Here is a 25,827-nt window from a genome sequence, read left to right as displayed (position 1 = left end):
GGGGGGGGAGAAGAAGAAAGAGAGAGAATATTAAGGCTGATATTGGTGTCAAGAGTTGTAACTAGTTTCCACGTAGAGTTGCTGTCATCGTAACACGTACAGAACAAGTAGAAAAATGCGCTGAAGCGAATTTGCGGTTTAATAAGCCGAGGCTTCGCACGAACTCGATCTGTTCTTTCTGTCTCGTCTTTTCTTCTTTTTGATGTTTCTTTTTTTATTTATATAAGCTCTCGTCTTTCCTTTCCAGCTTTTCTTGGAACCCGAGATAAGTAATCTCCACGCAAATTACGAATCACATACGTTGAAAAAACTATTAAAGTAATTACGTCTAAAATGATCATCATGTCTTTTATTTATATAAACAATTTTTGATACAACAATAAAAAAATTTTAATAAATGTGATTATTGTCATCAAATGAATCAGCTGAGCAGACTTGAGTTTTGATCACAAAGATGTGTATCATTTTTTATTTTTGTATAAACAAAAAATTGTTAGAAGGAACAAAAATTATATAAAGCGTTCAATAAGAAAAGATAATGTCGTAAAAGATAATAAAAATTGTTATCGTATATTTATTCCATTTTACATAAATCGATGTGTATATGTTAAGGGTTTCCAAGAAAGAGAAACTTAGCGTTATTTGAGAAATTGTTTATGCTTGAAAGTGTCTTATTTTCTTATTAAAATTATGCAACATTTACCATACAATCGGTAAATATCGTTTAATATTCTTTGGAGCGAACTCGCTGAAAATTCTATCTTGCAGGTTTAATAGAAATTTTCGTTTTAAACATATGAATACCTAATTTTACTCCTATCCAGTAAATACAGTTATTTCGTATTCATGGCAGAATTATTGCGTACACATACGTAAGTTCAGTATAGATTTCCTCTAATCCATCGTTTATGTCAGTCTAATGATAGTATTTTAAAGAATAATCTGATTCAGAATAAAAAAAATTTGTGCACATTCTAAACCGTTTACATAAATATGATGCATAAATAAAAATAAATTTTAAAATTTAATACGCATTCGCAACCACATAGTACACTTTCTGTAATCTGTAGTTGATTACCATTAACGTAGTATTATACTACGTCTTTTTAAAATTTACAACTAGTTATCACTGACATAGAAGTACGTCTTTTTATATTTCAAGTTTATATTAATCAAAATGAGTTTTGATATACAGTTGAAATTAGTTTTAATCTGAAAATCAAACAAAAAGACAAATGCTTTTAAAAATATCATACAATATAGAAATATTACATTCATTTAAAAATGTAAAATTAATTTTATTTTTATGTAAAAATACTCAATTAATTTTAATGTCATGTTCAAATGTTCAATTAAAAATATTAAATGTTAAAATATTTAATTAATTTTTTCGAAAATATTAAAAGGTTTTTTAACTTTAATATTTCTCGTGTTCATAATTTGACGTTATCTCTATTTGGATATATAACAGGTAAGCTTCTTTCAAACAATAATTACAAACACGCGATATTTTAAAACAAATTCTACAAATTCAATCTCTACTTTTTTTCTGGTGTAAGTTCTAAGATTATGATTCTGCAATCCAATTTTGTTACAGTTCTAATTGTAAGTAAGAAAATTTTAATGAAAATATAATTAACATACACCGTAACACGTTATTGTATTTTCTATAAATATCAACATAAGGTTGATGTTCAACGAATTTTAAAATATGACTTGTGCGTGAGTATTAAGATTTATTGTAATCTATAAATATATAGTAAAAGTATTATCACACCATCTCCCATAGAAATTTCACCTTCCAACATCGTCGTAATTCTTCGTACATTTACGCGAAACGACCCACGCAGCATTCAACCGGGCACGTAGCCATATAATTTTGTACTGATTAGCCGCACATGACACCGTCCGGTATATTTAACTAACTAATGTAGCTGCAAATTACCTATTAGCGGGTGTTACAAGCGGCAGATAGGCACGTGATAATCAAATTAACGGAATGGTTAACGTCTCCCGGCATGGAAACTGTCCTAACAGGGTTAGACTAACCGCGCAAAGTGCACGCGTGTACGCGCACGTGGACGTCCAAGTTTGTGCGTTTCATTCGGGATGCGTATGTGTACGATACATGGATGTGAACGGGGACACCGACATTTATGTATCGTAGCAGTCGTGATATAGCAATCCATGTGTGGAACGGAAGTGGGAGAGAATGCATAAGAGAGGCGGGGCATTACCCGGAGGGAGAATATTATCGCTTCATTATGCTGAAAGTCCTCGAAGGGTCGATGCGATTACGGTAAACCGAGTAATCGGGCTTTGCAACATGGCAAGCCGGTTACGCGAGTAAAATCCATATTGAAATTGTGGAACAATGCGGCGCGGCGCACGGCAGGTCAATGCGCGATTGACCGAGCACTAGCACTCTTTCTCTTATTATCTTATTATCTTATTGTTACATTCAGTTATAAAGACCCATAATATGAATTACATAGAAAATCTCAATACGAATTATAAACGCGTAAATCTAACTATGAGATTAATGCGATAATGTGGTTGATGTATATCTACTACGCGAAACAAGAGTTATGTTCCACAAATAAACAAATGTTATCCTAACACAATAGAAAATTATGTATTGTTAGCACAAAAAGTCATGCCTTATCGTGTCGATTTGCGGATGCATTATTTTGGTTAATTTCTCTACAAAATTAAAGCTTTTGTTGTTACATTCTATTATTATTTAAACATCGTACTATTGTGATTTGTGCGTCGCTGATTATTATTATACTGCTCTCTATTTTTCTCCAAATAAAAAAATTTACGAGTATCATTGTGTATAAACTTTGAACGCACAATCTCAGAGAGATCGGCGATACCTATAGTTTGGAAAATGTCGCGCTGAGCCCCTGACTAAGCCGAAGCGGGACAGCAAAATGCAAGCTGACGGCCGCAAATGGGTGCTTGTATACTGAAACTCACGAACCTGTGTAAGCTGCTCCGTCGCTGCCTCGGTCGCCAGTCTGGCCAGGCCTTCCTCGTACCTTTCCAGAGCCGTCAGTCGTAGCAGCAAGTTTTGCAGCAGCGCCGAAACTTCCTGCCTGGCCGCGGCGTCGACCGCAGCGACTTTCTGCGTGATAGACCTAACGTGACCCATCACCCTTTCATCCCGGAAATCGTACGGAAATGTTTCCGTCCATTCCGCTAACAGTTGTACCAGCCGCGGCACGAAGCGATGCAATCGTTCCTGGAATACACACAGATACTTTATTGCTTCCCAATGACGACGGTAATTTTTTAGAAGACAAAATGTATTTCGAAATGTGAATATTAAAGTGATGAGAACGAGATCAAAGTATTAATGTCATTAAGAGAATATTGGAATGATATTTTACATATGAACGTGAACATGCAGTGATTAGTTTCGACTTTCAAAATAATATTGTTATGTGTAGACTCTATTAATATATAGAAAAAAACGCGGTAGTAGTATCTATCTATTGTAAAAATTGCTTTAATACTCGCAATTCAATTTTAAAAGAAAATAATTTTAATAATTGAATTTACTGTTTGATTAAAGAAAAAAGTCAATTTTATTTAAATTTAAAATAATAGAGGAGGAGAGTAGGGATTGAGAGGGAGAGAGAGAGAGACTATACAAAACTTTTTGTGTTCTCTATATTTCGTGATAGAGGTAAAAGAAAAAATTGCAGAAGTAAAAGAAGCAAAAGAGTCAGAGGAGGATGTTGTGATAAATAACAATACACGGTCTACTTCATGGTTGTTCAGTAAAGAACTTCGTATCGTTTCGCAGATCGAAAGTATGCTGATGCTCACCTTGCCGCCCTCCCCATTCAGATTTTGTTGATGCTCGCAGAGAGCGCAAACTTCGCCCAAAAGCTCATGTGGCTTGATGAAGAGCCTGGCGCTCAGCAAAAAGGCAAAGAGATACGCCCGATCGGGATAATATTCCTCCGTAGGCACCATATGCTGCACTAACGCTTCGAGTGAGCCTGAGACGAGGTTGCCATCTCGATACACCAAAGCCTGAAACAGTATACAGATTGATTTGGTACAGTAACACGATAATATAAATGCTGTAAATTTAGTCTACTATTTGCAATAGACTCGGTATAATAATAATTTATGAGTAATATAATTTAGCAAATATTTTAAATAATGTTTTTTAAATATTAAAACACTTTAAAACATCCTAAAATATTTTAAATGATATTCTTGCCTTCAAATTTTCTGTCTGTAAAGATTTATTTTTCAGCAGAATGTAGCCCCTCTCTCTCTTTCTTTCAATCTTAAAAATATCTTGGGAAATTATAATTCAAGCAATAAAAGCAATAAAAGTAATTTTTATAAGTATTATTTCTCTAATTGTTGTAAGATTATAAAGATTACAAAGCATACGTTGAAATGTTTTAATTCTCGCAAATGTAATGTTTAGAAATATACATGTAAATTGCACTAATGTAATTTGGATTTTTTTTCTAGTATATGTTGAATTATCAATTGTTTATATATGTATAATCAATGCTGATGTAAGTCATTTACATGATTCATTTATGCAATAAATATCCTAAATATAACATAAATATTTATAAATACGCGTCACAAGCTAATAATAATTTCGAAATTTTTAGTTTTTTTCATCGTGCACTTTTGAATTATGTTCTCCGTACGCAGGACTTTCATGAATAGATACGTGCGCGGAATATAGAATTCGCTTGGTAGGTACTGTCGAACACCTTGGCGAAACGCGCTTTTGAGTTAGAACGTTTCAAAGTTGGCGAATGCTAAATCTGCGTTTCGTCAAAGTTGCACTCACAGCCGAGGTAAGCTCTAACAAGCTGTCGGGTGTTCAAATTGGATTCCAACTTAAACTTATCGCGTCTTAATGCGACATTGACGAGGTAATATTTCCACCACAAACGACCGTTCAACGACGTTCTTGATGTATCCGATTATCATGGTAATCGGCAATATTATTCCGGTAATGCATATATAAATTTGCGCTTTACATATGATAGATATACAAATGAAAATATTCTAGACAAGTTTATTATATTCCCGGATATATCTAGTCAATGATCGATCAATTGTGCGACTAATAAGATGGATATCAAATATTTTACAAGCGTGACCAATTATAATTGTTTATTATAATAACTGATAATTGATAAAGAAGGTCTTTTTTCTCTACATGTTACATTCCTGCTCATATTATAGGTACATACGTATCATTATTTTTATCATCTATCATGACTATCGTGATGTATTTTGAAAACATTCGAATAACTGATATAAACTTGTATGGTCCGCACGAAGGATTTAAATGGCTTAAGCTTAACTTCCGTTAATGCAACTTCGACGAGATAACGTTCTCACTTCAACTCGCGAGCGGTATAGAAACTTTCAACGCCAACACTCGGTCGGGTTAATGCGAAAGTGTGAAAATCTACCTCAACCGCACATGTACTACATTATCCCAAATTTCTCTCTCTCTCTCTCTCTCTCTCTCTCTCTCTCTCTCTCTCTGTCTTTCTGTCTTTTTCTCTTTGAAGTTTTTTGATTGATTAAAGATAATTTTATTTCACACACAATAATGAATTTGTTCTTGGAACTCGTTTTAGTTTAAACGTCTTCAATTAGTGCATGTATTTGCTAGAAATTCTTACTGCAAAAGCATTGTGTAATTTTCACACACAAAAAAGGAAAATATCAGTCTTACATTTTCTCTTTTAAATAGTACAATAACTTTCAAATTATCAAATTTCCATTAATAAAAATTTTAAATAAAATTTCTACATTAATGAATAATATAAATATTAACGGTTTTTAGATTAGTTATTATTACTTTAATAATTTGGAAGTTAATATAGTAAATGTGTATTTTCTTGTTAACTTTTATGAATATCATTATTCTCTCAAAAGATGTGGATATTATTTAAAACTTTATTCACATAATCGTTTTCTAATAAATGTCACTAGCTGCTTTAACTTCACCTTTGTGATGTGGTATTTTATGATGGCGGATGAATATTGTTCGACTAGGACTTTACGTGGCTTTGAGAAGTTTTAGGTTCAATTAGTTTATTGAAACGGAGGGCGGGAGGTCGTAACGGCACGGTACTATTACGAAGTTTCCACAGGTCGTAAAGCGTTTCCATCCGTGCTACCTATTTTCCAGTAACTGGTAACAAAGTGAATACTCTAGTGTTGCTCCTGGTTTCTCTTTTCTGTATTCTCAATTCGGGTTATGTTTGTTTTCAGAAAGAAATTAAACTGCATAATCTTCTTTAAGCAACTTCAACATCAAGTAATAAAATTATTTCTTTCTTCTACAAATTATACTTCTTTCTACAAATCATATTGCAATTAATAACAGACTACGCTATGTAAGATTCAAAATTATCACAATTATATACATTTTCATTTGCATAGCTTGTTATTTTTTTTTTCTTTTTAGTGAACATTGTATACGTTTATGTTGTTACGTGATAATATTCAAATACTTTGCTATTTTTTTGTTACATAAAGCTCCAGTGCATAATAAATATCTTTATTTATCGATTTCTATTCTTTATATAAAATCTTATATAAAATGTGACGCTAAAAATAATAATTTATTATTTGACGATAAAAAAAATTTTTTGGACAAATCCTCGAATGATAAAGTATACATCGTATAAGACAGCACAATTAAGTAGCAACTTATCAAAGAACTATGGATGAAAGGTCTTACGTGAAGAAAATCAGACATGATAAAAAGTTAAGTAGAGCACTTCTCTTAAAACAGCGACGCTGTTCTCGTAGAGACTAATCCTAAGGCTGATGAAAAATTAGAAGGATCAAAAAGGACGGGATAAAGTTTCTCGCAGGTTGATGGGAAGTTTAACTCAATTTTATTTAAAAAAAAAAGAAAAATTATAATTCTTAAGGCCTTACGGGACAGAAATGCAAAAGCCTAAGGAACAAAGTGCGGGAACATTTTGCAAGCGGGATTAATCAAACGAAAAAAAAAACGAAAAGAACGCACACCACCCTGAGAGGTTTCTTTGTACTTTGAATAAAGCTTTTAACATCTGTGATACAATTTCGCTCGCTTTATGTGGCTTATTAATGAGATAATGAAATGTATGAACTGTGGTACTTATTGGAAAACGCGGTAAAAGCGCATACATGAAAAGTAATTCTTATATTAATAAACTTAATCAATAACATCCTTAACATGGGAATAAATACGATTATACATATATGATTGTATATAATCATAATCATATAAGTTTTTAAAGCTGATGTAGATTTATTCGCGCGCACGTGCGCAAAATGAAAAAAGATTTAATTAAAATAAATAATAATTTTAATAAAAATGTGTCAATAAATTAATTATAGCAATAAGCCATCTAATTATTATTTGTATTTCGTGAAAAATTAAATACTATATTAAAAGAAATTGAGCCTGTAGAAGAAAAAAAAAGTCGAAAACCGAAGAATTTGTACGAATGCGTTACGTCCAACAAAAGAATTATAAAAATCATTGGTTTCTTCGAACTAGGAGAATGTTGAAATAATGTGGACGAGATATGAAACAAGGACGAGTTTATAAATGGCTTACTTCTTTGTGATTTATGATTCAAGCATATTACTTGCAACAAAAGCTTTATCTCTCCGGCAATGTAACATTCTTCCTATCCAAGATCTGGATATCCTGGGATTATGTGAACGTTACGAAGCGTATTTAGCATAGTATTACATCGCTGAAACGTTATCCCTTGCAGTGACTGCAGAATGTAAACCGTCTTATGGAATAATCCGATAGTCTTACGACGAAGGCCTCAAAATAGTTGGAGGCTCCATCGATCAAAAGAAGGGGAACATGATCTTATTCTGTAGAAATTGCATGTTGCGAGATGATTTCCTATCGTAATAACTAACTTTTAGTTCGAAATATAAAACGCTTTACAACTATGATATTTTATGTAATAATATCTTCTTGACAAAGCCATTTAAAACAAATATTGCAATTTTTAAATCAAACAATATATTATAATGCATGCATTTGTCCAACTTTCATAGTAAAAGAACCTTTTGTAGATGTACATATCATAAGTTTGCATCACGTTATGTGCACTTGTTATATTTTAATTTTCTTTCTTCTAAAAGCGAACGGTACTCCCCTTCTCGTCATTTATTCCTACTCTAATTAGAAATATCTTCTTTAGCCATGTATTTATCGCTTCTATCAAATGTTACCGCGTTACAATACCAGTAATTCGCGTGTGCGCTCTCGAGCGCTTGAAGGGTTTAATAAAGCGGATTCGCGGCCACTTGTGAATGCGAGTATGAAACGTTTTACCAACGTTTTTCGTGATATAGGCAAAGAAAAATGCATAATGCTGGGCAGATAGAAAATAACGGAGGAGGTAAAGGGAAGGGTTGTGAATTCAAAGCCCCTGCGTTACCGTGCATTTCTTTGTTATACCGCGCCGGGCCTTCTTTTTTTTTCTCTCTTCTATCCTTTTCATCTCTCACATATTCTTTTCTGCTTTCGACAAACGCGCTTCTACTCTATATTAGCCAGCTGCGATTTTTATGTATCCGACTTAATAAAACGTTTCACGCCTCTCACATCATTACATCAAGCACTTATATAATTGCTTTTCTCTACTGTTTTCAAGAATATGGAATATGTCGAACACTTTTAAATGTAAATATTAAAACAAACAATTAAAAAAAAAGTTTATATTCTAATAGACAGATCAAGTTTCTGATATTCCAAGTTTCGATCATACAATTTGGAGAATAAAACTGCACTTATAAAATAAAGAATTTGTATAACAATTAAATAGATTTTTAAGTTTTTATATTTTCTCTTTTTAGCGTTTCATAAGATAAATATATTGTCTGTCTCTAAGAGTTATGAAAAGAAAAAAAAATAAATTCAAAAAATATGTCTAACAATAAGAATCAAAAGAATTCATACTCATTGGTTACTGGTCTAAATATTAAAAGTTTTCTATCATTTCATGTACACCATTGTAGATTACATTTTTGTGTAGTATTCTGAATGTCCATTAGTTCATAGTTGTGGAACTCTTAATTAAAAAAAAAAAGTCTCGATGCAAGCAGGATAAGAAGCACTCTTCTCCACAACTCGGTTCCTTTATTACGCGACATTAACGCTCGTCGCAGATGGCTCGGGAGAAATTAAAGAAATTTGCATAATCACAATACTGCGCGTATTGTTACTTGCAACTTCAGCCAGACATTTCGCTAATCTACCTTTTAATTAAGCAAATATGCGAGCGCCGGAACAATCCGCATTAGCGAATGTATTGTACGTATCTTCATAAGATTCCTTGATTTTGCCTGCACGAATATAACAAACAATGATAATTTCTCTTCCATTTCTGCCCCTATCTTTTTCCCGAGTTAGAGTGAAACCGGAAGAATAAATTGTGCGCAAAATTTAAAAAGTCACATTGAATATTTATGAATAATTATTTCGCTTAAACATTACTTTGGCACTAATGTTCACTTCTGTGAAAGATTTCAAGATTAGTATAACTTGGGATAAGACAGAAAATAAATTGGTGGCATAATAGTAACGGAATTGGTTTCTTTGCTGCAGAGAATTGCTACAAGACACGCAGGATAGACCTTTACGCTTGTGATTCGTCTGTGTCGTCCCTAAATGCGCTCACAAAATCCGTCGATCGAGAAAAAAAACAAAAAAATTTCGAGAAATTTAAAGGATGACTAATCCTAGGAACATTAATTCTTTTTATTAAATCCAAACTATTAAAGAGAAGATTTTCTGTGCATATTGTAAAAGAAATTACATATATCAGAAAACTTTACGGCCATACACATTATTCAAATTTAATTCGTATTTATTTTTACGACTTGTAAATATATAATTTAACGTCACAATTCAATTAATAATCACAGTATGTTTAAATAAATAGTAAATGTTTTCGATTTTTAAACAGAATGTGTGTGTGTGTGTGTGTGTGTGTGTGTGTTTCCTATTCTAAATTTTAAAAATATTTGTATTAGACATCGCGCTATTCTCTGATTAGGTTTTTATTAATATTTTTTACAAAGAAATATATAAGTATAGAAATCAATCACAATTACTTAATGTTTTAGAGCTATCAAAATATGATCCCTGTGGGCATGCGCTGACAATTATTCTCGCGCAAAATCAGTAAAATGAGGAAACTATAAATTAGCATTGCGAAAAAGAAGTAATAATTAAATATTTTTCACATAGACGGTTCTATACAATACGTACAAAATAATATTCTATGTTTTTAATAATATATTCTGTAATATATTTACGTATAGCAAATTTTTAATATGATTACAATTAAAACATAGATGTTTAAAATATCAATATTAATTTTTTCTTAGTCTTCTTAAATTTTACGCATATATATAGGTTTTTATTTCAAATACATATATATGTATATATCGTGTTTGTTTATTTACTGGAAAGAGAACAAAGAAGAACACATTGCGATTTCTGGATGCTATGTGTTACATATATCGACATGAGAATATGCGAGATATAAATATTGTAGATCTCTGTATATCGCGTTTCCAATTTCACTTCTGTCATATGAGCATGCAGAGATGAATACGCAAATACGTAAAGATGGCCACGAGAGGCGAGACGCTTCGATATATCGGAACATCTAGAAAACAGGACAACGAGTCATAGTAAGCACAATAAAACCTGCCCCCCCCCCCGGCTTCATCTGGTCTGCTATCCCACCGAAACTCACATCCCACCGCTTTTCGATTATAAACTGCTAGACGAGCGCAGCAAACGACGTAAGCATTGTCGATTTTGCTGGCGCATGTAAATCGATAGACACCGAAAAAATTGCAAAAAATCCGACCGAGGTGGAAAAGAGGAAGAGCACGGAGAAAATGGGGAAAGCGATGAAAAAATTGTTGACGCCTATCGTTACGCCGACATTTCGGAACGAACAATCACGGTAGGCGTGAGCTTTTGCCGTGGAAGTTTGATTAAAAATATCCATGAAACTAGAGTAATATCGACCTAGCAATCTATTAGGATTTCGCAAAGAGTATCGTTAGAAGTTTCGATAGTTACACGTATACATTACATTTAAAAAGATTCAATTTTTTTAAAACATCAGTTAGAGAGGAAAACCCACACAATTACGAATATTTAAATATCGTCTAGAAGAAAAACTAGACATTATGATGAAGATATTTTTGTGCAAGATTGCACTTGCTATACAAACTACATCATTTATAAATATTGTACATATACGTATATATTTTTTTCAATCTTAGGTAAAAGATATACATATAGATAATAAACGTAATAAAATAAAAATATTATAATAATGTATTAATAAGCCAAGACGAGCAATGTAGGTGTAAGCAATTAACTTTATTTCTTCAAAATTAACAATGAAGAAATAAGTTGATGATTTACCTAATATTGCTTGTATATTGTTTTACAATAACGAGCGATTTAATTGAGTACTAAAAATATAATTTTAGAAAATCTAAATATAATAATAATAATAATAATAATAATAATAATAATAACAATAATAGTAGTGATGTATCGGTGAAATCTCATATACATCGTTAGATTGCAGAATCTGCCGACGACTAGTCGATTCCATCTCTGTCTGCACCCCTTTTGTCCGACGTACGCCCATGGATTTCAACCCTCATCCAGTCTTTACTACCCATCCCTCTGCTTTTCGGAACTCGGTGAAGCGGGTGGAGGGACGCAGATAACGGTTTTAATTCCGTACGAATGGATCGACGTGCGAAAAAACGGTATAGGGAGAATCGTCGGAGAGGCGGATTGATGGACTGCCGGGAACAATGGTTAACTTCGGAAGTAATCGCTTAATTCCTGAATTCCAGCTCCTACTGTCTGGTTAGATCCCGTATTGCATACTTTCCGGAATCTTGCTGTTTCCCTTTCTTTTTGCCTTTTAATTTATTTTATTATGCATATAATGTTATGCAATATTTCTTAATCCTCTCATGCATAGATTATCTATTCTCTTATGACAAAAACTGAGCAAAAAATACTTATACAGCTATATACTATTTAATATAAGTTTAGTATCATCATTACCAACACGTGATTCCGATTTTGTTGTCTAACGTAAATTCAGGACGAATTTCTGTTAACTTTTATTTTAATCTCAAAAAAACTCAAGAGTATAATAAATTTAATAACAAAATACGTGCAGTATATTCGCACGTATAATAATGATAACAAATTTTAGCTGTAGAGTTTTTATAGATAACTTAAGTCAAGCGTAATCGATGATTTTCCACGACATGTTCTCTGTTCATTCTTTTCCTTTTCGGCCTGAACAGTCCCGCGATCCCTACTTCGTATACGTTATAGCAATAAAGGGGTCCGCTCGAACTGAAGTGAAACGAAATAAACAATGGCACCCAGCACAGCGAATAGCCGCTTTGTTGGTCGGTTCTTTTGCCATGATAAAACTTTTGTCGCGGTGGCACACTTGCAAGAAACTTTTCCGAGTTATTGACAAAGGAAGGAAATGGTTTGTTCTACTTTCATTTCGTTACTGGACGATGGTTTTGCCTGCTGAAATTCATAAACCTAACCATTTAACTGAGCAATTAAAGATACTTGTCAAATCAAGTTTAAGAAATACAAGGAGTTGTAACTACAATTCGTTACAACATCTATAATAGTATTGTATTAAAAAAAGTTTGAAAAATTATGCAACCGGTTATTGCGCGAGAGATTTAAATATAAAGTGCGCAATGTGTTTTGTTAATTGTTATTTCAATTTTGACAGGTAATATAAGATTTCGAATAATATTGCAACTAATAATATAATTTTACATATAATTTGTTTAACAAATAACGAGTAAGATAAAATTACACAAATACATCTAACTGCGAATTGTATACTTACGAGCTCTGTATCTATGCCAGCACCGTCCCGGATGTTTTCATGATCGCCACCAGCACCATTGACCATTCCAGCGCTTGAACCAGTACTGCTCGCGCTTGCTTTTCCACCAGTACCACCAGCTGGTGTTTGTGGTAAGCTCTGAAAAATAAACACATTTATTTTTCAACAATATTGAAAAATATCAATTTGTTGAATGTGTCGTTTATGTTTATCGCAGCAAGTAAGATAAAAGTTATGATATACATGTATGCTCAAAATATTATATTATTATATATTATGTTATATATTCGTTTGACAATGATTGCTGCAATGAGCGATCTATCGAATTTATGTCGCTATTGGGAGCTCGACAACGCGAGTGTCTGATTTCCTGTTTCCCGCCGAAATCCGTGCTGAAATCTCGTCTCAATTTCACCTCAGCGAGATTCTTCCTTTTATTCGTAACATCTTGAAGCTTTTCTCCAACTCTTCCTCGCGGCATTCTATAGCAAACGAAGGCTGCGCGCCTTACCACAGTGCTGGCTTTTACGAGGAGGATTAGATGGTGTAAAGGATAGTCGTAAAGGGAAATTCTGCCGAACGTATTTGCCTCGATCGTCCTGGTCGGGGCGAGAAAAATAGCTGCCAAGACAAAGCAATTTGTATGCACTAGGGAAATGTGCGCGCGACAACATTATATAGAGTTATAGAGGGACTTTGCCTATTTCACATTAATGAAAGTCTTGCTACTCGGCGACGGTTTTCTCAACGAAAGGATTACGACGCGGTCTTTAAATCAATTTCACCAACGTGATAGAACTCTTCGAGCTTCCGACATAAGGATTGATCGCCTGCCATCCATGTCCTGGATAAGGGCGAAACATTGCGAAAACTTTCACGTAGCATCCAGTCGATGCACGTTCTCAGTGACAAGCAATAATTTTTGAATAATCTACCCAGGCGTGTCTCGGAGGCAAAATATACGGTATTGTTTCCTAAGTAAGATTGATTCGTTTTTTAAACCACGAACTAATCCATCCGAAAATTCGTTAACATAACGTAAGGTATAATTCTCACATTTCAATTTTCCAATCAAATTTGAATGATTGATTCATAATGTATCATTTCCGTCATGTTTCGTAATAGAAAATCCTAGTGTAGACACTGTGAAAAAGATTAACAATTATTAATAAGGTGTCCCAAAACCAACGAATTTTTCCTTTTAAATGCAGATTCTTTAAAATATTTTAAGAATCGAAAATCCTAATACAAAAATGTCAAATAATAATCAAGTAATAATTTTCTTATCTGAGTTATTAATTATAAACTAATAATTGCAGGGTTCTCTTATTAATTCTAAATTTATTTCTTACAAATTTAATAAAAGAGGAAACAAAATTAATTAAAATTAATAAGAGAAACCTGAAGTTTGTAATTAATAACTTAGTAACTTTTACTGTTAGTAAAAAATTGTTACTCGATTAATGTAATTAATCTTGTAATGTGTGTATAACTTATTAAAAACAAAATAAATTAAATTAAACTTTAAAAATAGTTTGAACAAGTCTGACAGCCTATCAATTTTTCATATTTCTAATTTTTTTATTTCTATTAAAATTTTATTTCTATTAAAATTAATATTAAAAAATGTATATATCAATAATTTGATATGAATGCATTAGGTTTAAATTCAATTAATTTGACTTTGTTTTAATTCTACTGTATACCTATATTCATATGAACATATTCAATTCTCTTCACAAGCAAAGAGTATGTGTTAATATGAAAGAGTAGAAGTCTATTTTTATTTTATCAAAGAAATATTTCCATTAAAATGCTTTTAAGATCAAATTTGCTAAATCCTATGTTCTATTGAAACAATATTACGTGATATTCTTAATGGCGTGACGCTTTTGTACGGAGTCAAGTATGGATCACGAGTAAAACAGGCGAATCGAGAATAAAACAGAGAATAAGAACATTTTTCGTCATACGAGCTCTGGAGGTGAGAACCGACTTAAAGATAGCTAGTGTCTCCGCCCTTCGACTCTATTTCCCGTCGGCTCGTCATGTTTCGTGTATTGGTAATAGCGCAAAGTGCTCTTCTCGAAGTAATAGCGGCCCGAAGACGACCCTTTAAGCGACGTTCAGCACTTTACGACCGCTCTTTATAAGGACACCTTACTCTCTGAAGCGCGCGCGCGCACGCCAACGTGCCTCTCACCTTTCCGAACCGATTCGCTTCCGTGCGGCTCGAGGAAAAAAGTAGCCAAAGTGTGTGCGAGGCAGAAATTCTCTCGAGAGGCAGTCACTGCGACCGCAGCATTTTTATTTTCATAGCCGATAGAACGGTGATTAAAGGGAAAGTAATTCCCATCTCTTGATCGATCTTGTGGATGCAATATATAGGCACTCTCGTTAGATTCTGTAATAAGTTTCGGATTGTCAGTTCAATTTTAACTAAACTCTCTTATAGCTTTATGTTGTCTAATAAAATGTTAAATAATTTCGCTAAATTTAATATAAAGTACTTATTAATTATAATCTAATATCATTTTGCATATTCTTTACATCTATTACAAAAATTTAACACTGGAAGAGTCAAATAATTACTTATTTTAAATGTAAAAAGCACTAAAATTTTTAATAAAAATAATTATTTGATCTTTTCAATATTAAATTTCTGTAAGGGACTCCTTTGCTTCGTTTCATACTAAATTTATTACTTCCATCCGCTTTATGTTACATTTTTATTTTTTCATAATTGATATTCAATAGAATAATAAGTAAAAAAGGTTATATCTTTTTAACTAATTTCCACCTTTTGGTACACTTCAATTTTCAAATTTCCTAAATGAATCTTTTAATATTGGACATAATGAAGGCAGCTTCTTCGCGACGTTTTGTATCGGTGCAAATCATTTTGCTCATGCCAGCTTTATCGATGAGCAAAGAGCGGAAAGGAAAAGAAGGATAGTGCTTCGCACAATCACCGGTACGTCCTAGAATTCTTCTAAAACTGAATTTCTTCCCAAAGACCGTAAAGTGCACCATAAAAGAGCAACTAACGCAGTTCCGAGAATTCGTGAGTAGTTGAAAATGCAAAGAAGACTCCTGCGAAATAAAATACAGCGTGAACAGATGAACAAAGGATTTCGATATCCAAAGAGAATAGCTGGGTGAATAGTCAATTGGGTTTCGCATGTAGTTAAAGATAGTAAAAAAATGATAAAAAAGTAGATAGTGATAAAAGTTTGTGATGTATTGTTAATCATGATTTATGACATTCATGAATAATAGAAAACTACGAGGATACTGCATCATCATCCATAATTGTTTGGAAGTAGAAAAATTATCATTTTGTCTCAGTTATACTTTTGTTATTACTCGTTTTTATTTATGTAAGAATACATCTCATAAAGAATGTTTTCAAGAAAAAAAATTCTTTTTTTTTTTAAATACAGTCGATGTACAATTATATTAAAAAAATCTATTAAATTAAATATATTGTTTTTATAACTTTTTCGCGATAAAATAAATATATAAAATAAATTAAATAATTTAAATTCAAAGTTTGTAATTTTAAACTGGTTATTAATTACTGGTTTGTAATTTTTAAACTGGTTCGACATATACTAAATTAAATTATTAATTGTCCATACGTATTATAATTAAATATTTGTATTAACGTACATATAAATTATAAGATTTGTAATTAAAAATCAAATTATATATTTAAAAAAATATTTCTTGTTATAGAAACGCGATTGTACAGTACCTATTCTATAAATATTATAATTTAATAGTTTATATTATTTATAATTATGCAAATTTTTAATGTGTTAATCTATAAACACTCATCTATATCTTATAATGTCTGTTTGAAGTCTGACTATTTGTTGATTAGAACTACTGCGCACAAATGTCTTAAAGGATTTCTCTTTTTAGAATGTTCTACATACAACATCAATTATAACTTTTGTAAATTGCTGTGTACATCCAAACACATATACATAGGTACACATCAGCAACACACACACACACACACACACACATTTCTTTATATAAAACATAAATAAGAAAATGTGTGGAAAAAATTTGAAGATTGAAAATGCTATGAATTCTATATCCTCACATTTTCTTTTTCGGCAGGATAAAGCGTGGCTTTCCGACATATATTTTCTAAGAGTAGGTATACGCAAGAGTTTTCGTAGTGAGGTGATATTCACGTAGATATGGTTAATTTATCGTACGTCATAAATCTTGTTTTTATTGTTTTAGACGGTTCAATATTTGGCGCGAATGAGAAGGCGGTGCCGTAAATCTCGTTTACGTCGCAAGCTGTGGAGCGTATACAAGAGACGCGTCGCATTTTATTTCGTATATATGCCATGTATATTCAGCCTTATTTCAACCGGAAGTATTTCATTCACCGAATAACGAGGTAAATTGTTAGTGAGTAAAACGTGGAAGGAAACGTACAAAAAGCAAACTTAGGAAAATGCGACATTATTGATTATTTAATATACCGAAATGTTTAAGCTAGGAAAACGATATTTTGTATGCTTTGTCAAGACAGTGTTCTCGTAAAGCCGGTTCAAAAGGCTTTACCATGACGGGAAGTAAAGAAGGTGCAGGGTGCGCTTGTACTCGCGAGAGGGTACTGACAAAAGACGCGAAGGTGCTACAGTAAAGGCGAGTAAAATGTAAGGTAGTGTAAGAGGTGCTGAGAGAGGAAGGGCGATATTACAGAGTCGGAATGCTTGACTGTTATTACTCGAGAAACTCAGGAATTTCTCCATTATTTAAGGAAGCCCAATACGTGTTCCAACAAAAGGTAAAATATTTCGCTTATGATGCGGAATAGTCAAACAAATATTATATGTATATTATGATGAAATAATGAAATTAATAAGAAATCAAGATCAAAAAGTGAAAAAAGGAACGTTTTGTTAGACTTTGCTTCAATCGGCTCCAAATAGTCTGTAGTTAAATACCTAATATTGTAGGTTTGGAGATCAGAATAAGAGAAACTTCAGTTACATAATTTTAGTTTAAAAATGGTAACTCTAAACTTGCGCAATATGTAATAATATAAGTGTCACATGTTATATGCACATATTAGATTTGCATTTGCACATTGATTCGCAGATTGTATACACATTTGAATACAAATTTAAATTTTAAGTTTATCATTATAGAGCTATATAAATACATAATAGTGTTCAGCTAAAAGGAGAACTATAATATAAGCTGCTTATTTAACAATAAAATTTCATTGGTTGTCTATATTGCCTGCTGCACACAAAGTATTAGCAAAATTGTCTATATTGTTTTTGTGTAACAAGAGAAGAAAAATATTCCAAATAAAAAAATTCCGACAAAGTAGAAAACGGGACCAGCGCATAGGAGGATTAGACGGTCATGCGTGTGAGACATTTTCGAGTTGAGAGAGAGAGAGAGAGAGAGAGAGAGAGAGAAGAGAGAGAGGGGGGAGGGGGGGCGCACACTCGTGAGAGCACGATCCGGAAGCTTTCGGAAGGACTATAACGATTTTCACAGTAAACATTTGCCCATAGCTTACGCTTGCTCCTGTGGCTCAAGTTAAATTGCCTTCAAAATTGCATCTCCGCGGGCGACGCGCTGCAAGAGAACTCGAGCGAAGAGTACCGTCGCGAATCACTCGCATAAATTTCAACCCTAAGCCCCGGCCGAACTCGCGCAACGGTAGTCGCACATGTAATTAAGCGATAATAATGATAAGGAACGTTTCAACGAAAAGTACTTGAGACTTGATTACAAGTCTCGCGGCTGAATTTTTATGCAGTTCTGCTTCTCTCTAGAGAATGTTTATTTTGTAAACATGCGAACCATCTTCAGCTCTCTTTCAACAAAAATTGGAAATTTGTGATAACAAAAAGGAATTTTAAGAAATAAATGATTAGAGTTTTTTCGCTGATAATAATTTCAAACATCGTTTCACACAACTTTACTAATTGTAAATTTATTTGAAAATGATAAATGTGATTAATATGTTATAATTGCAACACTATACCTTGTATAATGTAAAGTTAAAAAAGAAACGTAACTAACATTCTAATATAAGATTTAAAAAATATAAAAAAATGTCATGTATACTCAGCGCAAGTTTCCTCTGCGATAACACACTATTGCCAAAAGTGTAATCATTTATTCAGTGTCACAATGGTCCAGTGAGAAACAAAACGTACTCCATTTGCAATAGTAGGATTGGAATTTCAGCCAGCACATCTCATTGTCAGTTTTTCGGAATAACACACATATGTATTTATTACAATATATATGTGTATCATGGTGCATCGATTAAACAAAAATCTGTGCCAAAATTATTCGACGAATTGAGCGATGTCAAGATTTCAAATATTTTTATTTTTGTTTTGCAATCAGAGAGCAAATAGAATGTTTTTTTATACAGAAAGATTAAGAGTAGAGTACAATTTTAGTGATTTTAATTTTCGATAAAAAATGTAAATAGTATACATGACAAATATGCGAGTTTGTGTTTAAAATCTAAACAGTAAAATTAGCCCAGTTGCAATTTTGTTTTTATTTTCGACATAAACATTTAAAATAAATGTCAAATATAGAAAACTTCTGTTTTTTGTTGTCGATAAATTTTCGATGACAATAACTTCCAATGATAATTTTCTATCTCGCCGACGACTAATGATCGCGGAGGAGGCAGCAAATTTGGTGGTAACGTGGATTAGGCGCAGCTACTGTGCATCGATAGAATGCAGTGGTGCGTAAATCGCGAACATAGGACGGATACATATGAGAGAAAGAGAAAGGGTAAGGGTAAGACCGAGCATAATGGCTTTCCAATGTACCGTGCGAGTGCGGAGCGAAACACTGGCGTGAAATATTTATCGCTAAACAGTCGAGATAATGCACGCGCAAACTGAAATTTACTTGGCGCAAGCAGTAAGAAGGGCGTTGCCAGCCCTTCACTCCCTTCGCTTTCAAGAACGTTTTACGTTAATCCTCCCAACACTTCAATGAGTATTATATTACTCGCGTTTCCTGTAAAAATATTTTTTACAAACTATATCATAAATCCAATTGATTTTTTTATTAAAATTTAATTCAGACTGTACTGTGCACATTATACATCATACATTTTAGTAGATAGTAAAATATATGATATATTACGAATAAAGTTAAAAACTGCATTTTTTTGTCAGTCTGTGTAAAAAGCCTGTGTAATGAAATTAAACAACTTTTCATGAAATCACTGAGCATCTAGGGAGAAGGAAATTATTCATATGTGAGACTGTTTTTTATGTCTTTCTTCATCACATGAGTGGTAGAATAGGATTCACGTAGCTACTGTATTCATTTGTTTTGTCTGAAGTTTCTATACTACCTCGGTTCGGTACGTTTAGTTGCTTGATATTTATTACTTCGCATCTCCCACCCATTTTGCCATTCTCGATTCTCGACGGTAAAGATGGTGCGCATTAATTTACTTAACATCCACAATAGAAGAGACTTATACTTCTTTTAGTTTACAAGCTAAATTTAAGGATAAAGTCTCTCGAAAAATAAATGGACGACATCGAGTATATTATGCAAAACGTTCCGGAGTCTTTTTACTTCGTGGCGACGAGTTCGTCACTTTCCATAAATCACAGAAATGTTTTCTTTATAAAAGTTGCAAAGCGTCATTATTTTTTTTCCACTGCAATTGTATTTTTTGCTGGTTTTACTTGCATGAGTTACTTTAATGTCATATCTTTATAAAGTTTTAGATTGTGTTTTGCGACAACATTCCTTGTAGCAATGAAATATTAAATATAATACAAATGTAAGAAAGAGAGAAAATTTAATCTTTTCAAACTGTTACTACAAATCAATATTTATATGCTATTTATAATTATATATTTATAAATTTGTAAATATTGGTTCTAATACATTTTCTTTCTGTATTTGTACGAATATAAGAGTTTGTGCGATATGATAATAATAATTTATTTTAATTTTATATACATATATACGCATACGTTATAATTATAATATTTTGTAAGATGTGAAATGAAAAAAGACATATCATAAACAATAAGCTAGAAAAGAATCTATACCTCTCTCTAATGAAATAACCTAATTGTAAGATGAAAGAGATTGCTCTAGAACTCATATATTCCTGGAAACGACAGATTCGCACGTAAGCTTTGTAATTACGATGCTACGTACTCTCCAGAATTAGTTCCATCTGTCAAAATATGTCTGGTGTCGTCTCGCTGAATTTAATTTCCAAAAGCGGATGTTCTGTCCAATGGAATTAGTTGATGTAACTCGAATTGTGATAAAATGGAAGGTAAAATTTATATCACAAAAGTTGAAAATACAATCTCACAAAAATACGTGCGTACCATGCATTTATAAAAGTTTTATGATTTGTAGATCAATTAGAAACTTGTGTAAAGAATGATTCATCGCGTTACTGAAATTCCACAGATCGCTTTAGAGGGATCATGAAACTTCACGAACATTCTATCGTGATGATCGTGGTTTGAAAAAAAACAGACAATTATAGTAAACTCGCCGAGTCATGGTGCGAGAATACTTTCGCAGACGCGGATTAAAGTAAGAACGACGACGACGGGAATAAGAGTAAGAAATGGCGACGCCCTTTAAGTGAGCACGATAGAGCAACCTCGGTGGTATATTATTCCAACGGACACGCGAAATGAAAAATGAGTCCTTATAAATGTGGGTCTCGTGAAGAGATGGAGCCGGAAAGCTTCACGTCGTGTTACCGAAGACGAGGAAGTCGACTGCTAAGCTCGAGTGCGACGAGGTACAACGCCGCGCCATCCGTTTCATTAATAATTACAGCTTGTGTACCCGCGAAAATTACTCCCTTTATCCACCCTCGACGAGTACCCACCCTCTTACATGTTCCGCCAACTCCTCCCTGTTTTCTTCCTCAATTCATCTTTTCCCCTGCACCCCCTTCGTCGTGTTATTCGCTTATGCTTTGACGTACATACCTCGTCTTCATTCTCGGTATTGTAGAACTTTACTAGTATTTTATGCACTGCGTGCCGCATGAAATAATATGTATGCGGCGCTGAATTTCACTAACAGAATTAAGATATATTCTAGCATTACATTGCTGATGGTTTTACGCTTAAGAATGCAAAAAGATTAATATTTTGAAATAAAAAGGAATAATATAATAGCCAAGATATTAATTAAAACAAAAATTCTTTGATCGTTACAATTAAGCTGCATCAAAAGATGATAATAAATAATTGTAATAATTGTAAATTAAATTATTAATTAAAAAGTAATCTTCAATGTTATATTTAGAGTATACTAAAAATATTTACATTACTAATCAAAACACTTACGGTGTTATTATTTTATTTTTATATCAATATTAAGGCTTTCGAAGAATTATACCGTACGTTTTTAACAAGATACTTGAAAATATATTGCGGCCGTATTAATGGATCCCGGTATACGTTCTCCGGTTTACGTGTTGTGCGTTTATCGCATTGCGAATTCAGAACAGAGCCGAGAGACCTTCGTCTTGTCGTTCGCTCGTTGGAGACAGATACGAAACTGCCTCAGTCGGGTAATATCCGTCGCCTCCGAAGAAAGGTATCTTCGTCGTGCTGTAAGCCGCGATATGCGAAATCGTGCAGCAGCAGGTATGAATTAAGGAGTTAAAGTTCAAGACGAACGTCTGAGCAGCTTTCTGAATTAAGCGCACGGATTTTCCTTTATAAGATTAATTAATTCATTCTAGACTGTACTCAAATTCATATTTCATGTTTTTAATTGATTGAAACATTTTACAAACTTAACGTATCGAAAATAAATCACGACATATGTGAGAAACTTGATAAAATTGAGTAATGTGTCTAAAATAAGATAATTAATATATGCAATTAAAAAATTATGGTTTTTTTTTTATTGATACACACATATACATATGCAACACGACTAATGTATACGTATGGCCGTCATGATGGAAAGATCGTCGAGTCGCGATCCAGAAGTGACTTTTGCTATCTTAATGAGATTTCGGGACGTTAAGAACTCTTCGTCTCTCTACACACGTACCCTTCCTTCCTTTCATGAACTGGCACAGCGAATGATTTCCGACGGATCGGGTACTCGTTGCGTCGCAGAAATCAATCGGAAACGTCAAGACGTTAATTCGATTCCGTGGGTTTACGGCGCGGCCAGTCAGGATCAAATAGAACGAGCCATCATTTCCTCCTTCATCGTCCGTTATTGATAAAAAATAAAATCGTTACCGTGTTTGATGCTATATCTGGCGAGAATAGATACTGTCATCGTGTTCATAACCCACAAAATTTTTTAAAACTTTGTTTAAAAAGAATGAAATCAGTATATTTTTTCTCGAAAATAGAAAAACAGGACAAAATTTATTTAAATTGCAAATGTTTCTATTTAAACAATATAAGCCTCAGATTCTAATACATATATTTTTAAATTATTACAAAATTTACATAATGGTAAAAACATAATAATGTATTAAATCTCGCACACAAATTAATATTATATTCAAATATTATTCAAAATCAGTAATATGGTTATATAGTTTCTTTCATTATAAATTTGATGTAAAATATGCACATATAAATTTATTCTATATAACGTTACGTAATATAAATAAGCTTCAAATATAAGAAAATAATTATTTATCTGTGAACAAAGCGATCGCGCGCGCGTGTGTGCATGTGTGAACGCTAAAATTATTTTCTGGATTCTGACGTATATCAAGTTTTATTAGGCTCAACAAATACAATCTCACTTTATATTTGCATAGTTGCGGCTATGCGGTAGATGTAGGAAATTCCATTTATCCTAAAATATATTGAACTTGTATTAAAAATGTAACAAAAATAATTAAAATGATTAATTCATACATATCCAAATGTATTCTATGTGAACTCTTCAAGTCTCTCGTTTTATTTCGAAATTATAAGTACGGACAAGAAGAGAAGGCCGATTTAACAGCGGGATTTAAATTTCGAGTTGGCAATATGCCTTTCTGAAAGTTGCGCGGATTTAAGCATCGTTTGCTACTATTTTCTACTTTATTTCCACAACTATATTTGTTAATATTTCATCAAAAATATGCCATCGACGTAATAAAATAAAATGTATGAAAAACACGCAATTATTTCTAATAGCTGTCTCACAATTATTATATTTTATGATATCAATCTCCATTGATTCACTTTGTATTTTTTGAAATGATGTCATTATGTATTAATAATAATGTTTTACGATTATGGTAACAAAATATCCTCATTATGATTATTTTATTCTGCATTTCTCGTATAATTAGATTTCTGATTTATTTCTCCTCAAATTATATGAGAATATTTATCTACATCAGTGTTGAATTCATAATTATTGATTGTAATATCATTGCAATAAGAAAATTTTGAACTGACTGTAACGTGTACCGTCGCTCCATTATTGTTTGTACGAAAAAAAAAATTATGTACTAACATTCATTCCAAATTTTGCATAAGTCGAGACAAGGAACGTGACGAAGAGCGAGTATAGTTACTAGGCAACTGAAAATCATCGTCAGCATAAACATAGCATAAACATAGCTGTAAACATATGTGATTGCTGTCCACTGAGGATGGCATCGTGCCAGCTAGGAAAGTTTCACCGCCACGATTGTGCGAGCACCGAAACTACGTCGGGGGAAACGAAATGGGTGCGGACGCAGAAAACTCGTCTGAACGTACACAAACAAATTACACACAGTTATGTTAGCGAAACACTGTTCTGAAAGCCGAGCAACGGTTAGGAAAAGGATAGGATAGTAAGAGGATTTTTGTTCGATGTTCAAGTTTCGCGAATGAATTTGAAATTCGTAATAGATTGCAATAGTTACCTATGAGTTATGATATAGCTTCCGCATGTATTTTCTTCGCTTTTAAAGAAATGTCGCATCGGTTTAATTGTAAACAAAAATTTGAAAAACTGTCTTTATCATTTTCGGTTCTACTGTTGCATTCATTACCTTTTATATATCTTTTATTTAAATAATAATTTAGTGAAATTTCGATTAAAATTGATTTGAATTAAGATGGGAGCATTATATTTTGGAGTCTGCACGTCTGCACATTAAAAAGAATAATCAGTAATACATTTACAGTGATACATATGATAAGTGTATAAACTTACAATTAGTTTTAATATTTTAACATATATTTAAAATTAATATCGTTTAGATTGTAAAGCGATTTTTATCGAAGACATGAATATTTAATGCACCAACTTTAAGGAAATGCAATTTTCTTGGCGTTCGGAAAATTTGCATTGCATAATCAAAATGCACTATTCTTTTATAAGCTTCTTAAATTGACGCCTATACCGAAATGGAAGCCGCGGCAAGCGGACAAAGGTAGTCGAGATTCGAGTAGTTTCAGCGGAATGAACATTCAAGAGGTCGAAGTTCATTTCGGGGCTAAGCCGTCAAGATGTCCTACCAACACGACGGCTCAGTCCAAATGGCAAATTCGAGAGAGTTAAATGAGGCGAAAAGGTGAGAGGGAGAGAGAGAGAGAGAGAGAGAGAGAGAGAGAGAGAGAGAGAGAGATGAAGAATATAACGAAGAAGTCATATAAAGATTTGGCGGATGTATGTGTGGTAATGTCATGATGTATAAGTATGTAATTCGTATAGAAAATTGATCAAAAATTAGATAACGATTAATAACTAGTATGTTTATTTAGATTTAGCACGAGTGCAAAATGTGATCTTTTGACTTTTAGTTGAAGTCAGTTGAATGTTTCTTCTTGGAAAAGTATAAAGGGTAAAAAACATTTAA

At 32.9% G+C, this 25,827-nt stretch overlaps 1 protein-coding gene across 2 annotated transcripts in view; it reads right to left on the bottom strand.

The window, feature by feature from the left end:
• LOC105451989 overlaps positions 1–25,827 on the bottom strand; it is a 282,408-nt gene that overhangs the window by 10,133 nt on the left and 246,448 nt on the right. For both annotated transcript variants that reach the window (XM_011692746.1, XM_011692747.1), the window contains exons 5-7: positions 12,975–13,112; positions 3,838–4,047; positions 2,987–3,247 (exon numbers count right to left, since the gene is read on the bottom strand). In XM_011692746.1, coding sequence (XP_011691048.1) covers positions 2,987–3,247; positions 3,838–4,047; positions 12,975–13,112 — 609 coding nt within the window. The remainder of the gene's footprint in view (positions 1–2,986; positions 3,248–3,837; positions 4,048–12,974; positions 13,113–25,827) is intronic.

Source organism: Wasmannia auropunctata, unplaced genomic scaffold (assembly GCF_000956235.1).
Source record: "Wasmannia auropunctata unplaced genomic scaffold, wasmannia.A_1.0 LD336039.1, whole genome shotgun sequence".
In the NCBI taxonomy this organism is placed as follows: Eukaryota; Metazoa; Arthropoda; class Insecta; order Hymenoptera; family Formicidae; genus Wasmannia; species Wasmannia auropunctata.
The sequence above is the reverse complement of the archived record's forward strand: the minus strand, read 5'-3'. Positions and strand labels throughout refer to the sequence as shown.